Source organism: Cyprinodon variegatus, unplaced genomic scaffold (genome assembly GCF_000732505.1).
Source record: "Cyprinodon variegatus isolate N-32 unplaced genomic scaffold, C_variegatus-1.0 Scaffold393, whole genome shotgun sequence".
NCBI classification, from domain to species: domain Eukaryota; kingdom Metazoa; phylum Chordata; class Actinopteri; order Cyprinodontiformes; family Cyprinodontidae; genus Cyprinodon; species Cyprinodon variegatus.
The window spans coordinates 265166-272621 of NW_015150846.1; the positions used below are offsets into that span (position 1 = coordinate 265166).

Below are 7456 nucleotides of genomic sequence, written 5' to 3' on the forward strand. Positions count from 1 at the left end.
TTTTTTTTTTTTTTTTTTTTTTTTTTTTTTTTTTTTTTTTTTTTCTATGGCAATTTTCTGCCCAGTAATAAAGGTGCATGTTAGGAAGTAGAAAAAAGTTTTTCATTCAGTATTTCAATTAGTGGAGCTCTGTCAAATCCATACACAAGATGTAACTTAGATCTTTCAAACTGCCAGGCAGTGGCAATAAATATTGCTGGTCAGCGCGAGAGATCAGCTGATTCGGGTTGCGTTGCGTTCTGTAGCCAGTTATTTGAAAAATAGATGGTAAGCGAAGATGGAGATATTGGGGTATTTGCTTGTAGGGATGCTGTAGTTGAATGCTTTGCATGATCTAGCATTATTCAGTAAAACAGAAGTCTTTATTAGATGTTTATAACTCGGCTCTTGGGTTTGCAAAAAAGAAAACTTAAGCTGGAGTCTAAAATTGCTTTTTAAAATGCTTATAAGGCCCTTGATTTGTTATGAAATCAAGGTCCCAAAGTCTCTTGGTGGGGATTTGTGGAGCCAAGTCAATGTTGTTTTAGTGTTTTTATTTTTATTTTTACCATTTTCACCTCAATTTTGTACTTTTTCACAATTTTTTCCTGGAAGTATTACAGCACTTCATGTTGTATGCTAGGGTTAGCGATTAATTGATATTCGAAAATAGAAAATGTTTTATTTTCTTTTTTTTGACCAGATCATTTTTTAGAAATTACTTTTTTTTTCCCCCATCAATGCACATCTTGGGTTTCCATATCTCGATGCATCACTTTTTGTTCTTAAATGTGTGCTTATAACTCATAAACTAGGTGACAAAAATTTATTTTGTTCTATTTTCATTGCTTGGTGTGAAACATGATTATTTTAAAAGTGTTTTTAAAAATTACATTTGTTTTTCTCACCCTTTTAATTAAGATCACTCCTTAGAGGGAGTGATTGAAATAAAAGCTCTTTTGTGTGTTTTTTTATTTTTTTGTTAAACATAAGGGAGAAAAAAAACATCTAATCAGATTTTAGCTGAAAAATTTGAAGATTAGATCTTTACGCCAAACTCATTACTGCACACTCATTAACTGGCCTCACCCCTTAGAGAATATATGGACTGTTAAGAGTAAGATGAGAGACACCGGAGCAGCAGCCATGCAGATGAGATGAAGGCCACTATTAAAGCGTGGGATACATAACGGACATTCAACGCTCACATTTTTGGCACTTTTAACTTATTGGTACATCCGTATTATTTAAAAAAATAGAGAGGTAGAGTTAAATCTTTTAGTTATTTTCCTTTTCTCTCATTGCACTCGGCCGTAGATAAGGAATTTATCTAGTTTCCCTTTGAGTGAAATACTAAAGAATTTCAAATAATTTTCATGTTAAATACATTCAGTAAAAACTAAATAGCTCCCACATTTATTTTTCTGTAATCCTTCATAAAGTGTCAATTATAACTTACATTCACTAAGCTACTTCATGTAGGGTAACTGTGAAAAAAAACATAAATTTTCTGGTAGTTTCACTGAACATTATTTTTGATGATACATAAGTATTACTGTTTTGAAAAACGACTGCTTTTACTTCAATACAGTTTCATAAAACTCCCCCTTTTTATCCTTATTCCACTAAACAAAGAAGAAAGACATTACCCAACAGACACAAATCTACACTGTGTATGTTACCCTAAGACTTCCTGTCTTTGCACAACCTTCACTTTTTATATATTGTTTTGTTTCTGCTGAGCCTGTTGTGCCATTTAAATGTCAAGTCAATATACAGTAAATTGTATGTATAGTCACTGGAAGTGTAATGCTCAGTGTATTAATATATACATTAAAAATTGACTGATCCTATACACAGCTTTGATATCCACTCTGATAGTGACTAATTAACTGGATCAGATATTGGATAAATAACAGATCCATTACTCAGTCCAATCCAGTCATTTCTTTTATTAATATACACAGAAATACCTTTACAAATAGGTTTTGGGAAGCTGCTATATTCTATCTATATTCTATATTACATTTTTAAATATCTATTTTCAGTGAACTTTTGCGTGGATGTTTTATTTAATTTCTTCTTGTTTCCAATGTGCACTTTGTTTTTTGGGAAATAATATATTTGTATCGGCGCTCATTTACCTTTTTTCAACAATACTTATGTCAAGCCTGATGCCTTCACTGATGCCTTCAGTTCATTTAGTTCTCTGATTTTGATCTGTGTATGTGTATCTCTATTTGTATCTGTTTATTTGTTTATATATATATTTGGCTAATATTAGCATTTTTTTTCTGCTTTTTTTTTGTATTTTTATAGTCTTTATGTCGTAACGTTAGTTTCTAGTCGTTATGAAAATCCATATCAAAATGCTCTTTAAATAAGGAGTGGAATTGTATGTTTTGAAAATATAATTTTTATAAATTATCTTTGTTTTTTTTATTATGCAGTAAGGTCACCTTTTTGTCTCTATAATACTATAATCTGCATATACCATTTAATATTCAATTATATCAGATGTTCTGATCAAAAGGTTACTAATTACTTTACGCTTTTTATAGAATAGTGTGAGTAATTTATTTACTTTTTTGTTCAGTATATTAGAATAATGCTACGCTTAGTTTAGTGTAAAACCTTTGGCTACTCTTCCCACCTCTATTTTAAATCCTAGCAGCTGGTTTTGCTTTGACCAACTTCACCTCCTTGAGAGAAAGCAAATGTCTTTTAAAAGGCTTTGGTAATTCAGACCTTAGGCGCCGATTCCTCCTTCTGCTTAGACGGTTCCCTCTTTCAGCCCACTGCTTTTCACCGCCTCGCCTCTAACTGTCAGCTATGAATGGATTGTAAACAATTGTTTGCGCCTCTGCAGTTGGTGAGCGTTCTGTAGCAGGCATTGTTGTGCACACATCACTGTGGGTGAATTTGTTTCCGCTTCTGCAGCCTGACACTCTTGTTTATGACTGACTTCAGGCAAATAGCCAATGTGTGAGTGTGTGTGTGTTTTTATACTTAGCTGAAGCATTATCACAGTGATTCCTTATAAGGGTTTCAGGGCTGCAGGGGTGACCTAATCCCCTATGGAGAGCATCACATGGTTGTTTATTTTCCTCCCCATCACTTTCTGTCTGCTATAGGCTCTGATACCAGAGTTTAATTAAACCTAATTCTGACCAACTTGCCACACAGCCCATCTGATTTATTGTAGGTCCAAAGGCTAATTAGTGCAAAACTAATAGCATGTTCAGTGTTAGCCTGAGCTGCTGTGGAGTGGGACTCTTGTTTCCCATTTCAAGGTTATCTAGGGATACCTTTGAGAAAGTCACCAGCTTTATAATAGCAGCACGCTTTGCTCAGAGACCTCTTTGCTTTGCATATGCACCATGTGTTAGTCTGTGCTGATTCCCATTGCAGCACCAGTTCTGGTTAATGACCTGCTGTGAAGGAGCTGCTAAAGGTTGAACCTCATGCCGAAAGCGAAACAACATGGTCAGGTCTGGCCTTGTTTTGAAAACGGGTACAGATAGCTGGACTGTAACCAGATAAAACTATAAAAGAAAATAAATAAAATGACTGTAAAAAAATCTCTTTTTGTGTTTCTTAATAATGTTAATCCAAGCATAGTACTTATAAACAGATAGGGGAGGTGAGAAGCTGCACTCGTTACTGAATGGATGATTGTTACTTTTACTTTCATGTTTACAATCTATATACCGAACTACCAACATCACCCTCATCTTAGCAATTTGGCAAACACTACTTGACTCGACTAGCAGTATGAGTATACTTACTGATCCGTCCCCATGTACTGGAGTCATCTAAACATTTGATTGCCGTATTTTCACGACCATAAGGCGCACCGTACTAAAAGGCACAGTCTGAGTTATGTGTGCCATTACTGCATTTAACACACACATAAGACGCACCAGACTATAGGGCGTGGGTTTTATATACAGGTACATGTCCTCTACTACGTTTAAATACCTCTACTGCGTATTTAAAAATAGAGCGGGTGCAAAACTGAGTATGATTGTGCTTTATTAATGTATTTATTACAAAGTATTAATCAAACCTATCAAAGTCATCATCCTCTGTTTCTGAATTAAACAGCTGCGCTAAATCAGACATGCCAATTTCCCCTTCTTTGCTGTCAGAGTCACTTTCCGTGCCGTGCGGCTCCTCGGAAATTATGCCGGCTTTTGCGAAAGCTCGAACAACAGCGCCAGCAGACACGTTAGCCCAAGCATCTACAATCCATCCACAAACTGTGGCGTAACTTGCCCGGCGCTGCCTTCCACTTTTTGTGAAACTGTGGTCTCCGTCAGTCATCCATCGCTTCCACGCACGCCGCACTATAGGGCGCGCTGCACATTTTGAGGGAAAAAAAAGACGTTTATATGCGCCTTATAGTTGCGGAAATATGGTAGATTTGTAGGATTTTTTTTTTTCATGTGGATACAGACTAATGAAACTGTTGGTGTACTGCACAGGGATGACTGATTATTGTTTGTTTTATTTATTTATCTTGATTTCGATGTTTATTTATAGTGAAAAGCTCTGATATTTATATAATCTGACAGTATGTTTAAATATAATATTCAATTGTTTTTATTTTGTTCATGGATGAATATAAATTTGTTTAGAAATATAATTGATTGCTATATTGAATTGTACCGCTTTATGCTAATTTTGCAAACATGGAACACTAACATGTTCAATATGAGCCTATAAATGTTATGGCTACAATTTGCACAACCTTTTTTTTTTTTAAGATCTGTTTATTTTTGTGCACAGCTTGCAGAGCTCTATAATAGACCAGCCACATGTTCATTGCCAGCTATTGGCTGCTGCAGCTTTCTTTCTACTGCAGGAATATTAATCTTTAAATGTTATGATGTTCAAACAAGAGCATGGAGTTTATGAATCCCAATAACAATCCTCATACGGTTAACTGGAACCCTGATAATATATAAGACAATGTGACAGCTAGTGATTTAAAACATGGAGGCCCTGGTTAACATTGTCCTGTCACTTCAACAAGCTTCTGTTTGCAAGAAAACAGAGGTATGTTTAGAGATAAAATGCAAGAATCCCCTTATTTGACAAAATATGTAATGCTGTCAAAGAAGGAGAAAAAACTCAGGAACTTAATTGTTGTGTTAGTGGTTTAAAAAGAAGCACTTTCAAGCATTGGGGTCATTAATATAACATATTCTGATGAGACTTGCTATTAGTAAACACCTAAACTTAAATATGAATCTGGAATATCTCTTCTCTTTGGGTAAAATATGCTGCTGAGGAGTTTAGTGGAGGATTTTGTGTCTGTGGTAATAGTGACAGATCAGCTGTCAGGATCCTTATATAGAATTAAGACGACTTATAAGGGTGGACATAAGCAAATAATAAAACTTGCATAGAAAACAATCCTGGCAACATCTTCTAAGCTTTCTTTTCATTCACAATTTAACAGCTGTTTTTATCTTAATATTGAAGGATTTACTCTGAGAAGCTTTTTTTATTCAAGAAGACCTGGTTTAATATGTGTGTGATGTCATCTACATTTAAATACAATAAGAGCCACTTCAAGCCTAAATTAAGATGAAATGGTGCTTTCTGATAACATATTTATCCCTTTCCCACTGGCCAAAATGCTGTTAACCCCTGGGAACAACGGGCTTTTAGTAGCACTGGGAACAGCACGCTGACCGCTGTCGACCCTGGGGTTAAACGACTCGGCAAGTGTCAGGTCTAAGCTCCTAAAACATCATACATACATACATACATACAGGGAAAGAAAGAAGGCACAGAGACAATTAATTTAGTTTTACTCGTGAGGAGAGTAGGAAGAGACTGCGGAGTTTACAAATCTCCAACCCACTCTGCTGGTCTTCAGCTTTCTCCTCGCTATTTATTGAAGTCTGGGGGTGTCCCTAATTACACAAGCTGAGGTTTAACTAAGGGAAAGGGAAACAAAATGATCTTACTTTAAACCTCAGCACATATGTTAAAACAAAGCATGTGGTTTTTTTTACAATTGAATTGTTCCAAGAACACATATTTAGAAGAAACATGTGATAGAGGATGTTTAGGCCTCTTTAACTATCCGTCCGTTGCATGACCTTTATCTCGAACGATCTTTAGCAAGAGTTAATAAATGATGAATCACACATTATACATCCTAATAGTTCATTAGTACACAACCCATGAAACACAAACGGAGTATAAATAAAATATTTCTAACAGCAAGCGATCCTGGTTAAAATCACTTTCAAACGGCTTGGCTCCAATCTGCCTAACTTGGGGACATTAGATCTGGGTCAGCCTGCTAATTTAGTGGGAAAGAGGCTTTAGACTTTATTTAATTGCTTGACACAGTTTAATCTTTATATATTTTGTATTTCAGTTGCTTTGCAGTATTGGACATCGCGAGGAGAGCTTTGGCTTTACGTACGAAGAAATCATTGTATGGTACGTACTGTCCGGAAACGCTGCCCTTTATATCAACAAGGACTCTGTAAATTTGTACGAGTGGTGTTCCTGTAATATAAAAATTCCCCTATCTCTGGGGCTTTGGCTTATCAGTTCTGCTTATTCAGAGTAATATTATGACTGCGTTAAGCGAAGGGTACCTTTGTTATGAAGTGTTTAGAGATTAATGTTCTACTTCTTGTTTTGTTTTTTTAATTTTAGTCTGCGTCTAGCTCTTCTAAATGAGGCCAAGGAAGTGCGTGCAGCAGGCTTGCGGGCACTTCGCTATCTCATTAGAGACACCAACGTGCTGCAGAAGGTCCTAAGACTGCAGGTGGATTATTTGATTTCCAGGTAAGACTTTGCTTTTGTCAGATAGGAAAGGGCTCTTTGAATGACTTCATGTCTGTGTTTTTTGTTGTTGTTTATATGAAAATGCAGTACTGGTGTCCACAAACGTGTCTGGGTCTGTTTTAACAAAAAATATCTGTTTTGTGGTTCCAGATGTATTGACATCCAGCAAAGCAACGAGGGGGAGAGGACGCAGGCATTACGGCTTGTCAGAAAGGTGAGATATATGTGTTTCAATACCATTTGAAAGCGTTGAGGGTCGTTGTTTTTCCTGCCAGTAGAGGAATTTACCTCGACTACATGGGCTTGTTCCAGTACAAAGCTATCAGAACAATCCTTTGGGGGCAACAGGGATGTCAGTTCAGAGGGTTTGTCTGCCACTCTGGTTATTTATAGCTCTGTCTGTCGTTTACAGTAAACCTTTCACACAGTGCTGTGGTTTTAACAGTGACTGTCGCTCCTCTAACCACAGAAGCATTTTAGGGCTTTTTCTTTCTGTTGAAAAATTAACTTAAAATTCTGGTTAAAAAATATTTAATCAGTAATTTTGTCAGTTTTCAATTAGGGCTGCAACTAACGATTATTTTAAAAATCGATGAATCGGCCGATTATTTTTTCAATTAATCGATGAATCGGACAAAAAATATTTTTTATATTAACC

The 7456-nt window shown here is 36.0% G+C and overlaps 1 protein-coding gene across 2 annotated transcripts in view; it reads left to right on the plus strand.

Annotated features, from left to right (window-relative positions):
* The window catches only part of rictor (RPTOR independent companion of MTOR, complex 2), a 42238-nt gene that overhangs the window by 4676 nt on the left and 30106 nt on the right, over positions 1–7456 (plus strand). For both annotated transcript variants that reach the window (XM_015387410.1, XM_015387409.1), the window contains exons 4-6: positions 6380–6444; positions 6667–6798; positions 6949–7012. In XM_015387410.1, the coding sequence (XP_015242896.1) occupies positions 6380–6444; positions 6667–6798; positions 6949–7012 (261 nt within the window). The remainder of the gene's footprint in view (positions 1–6379; positions 6445–6666; positions 6799–6948; positions 7013–7456) is intronic.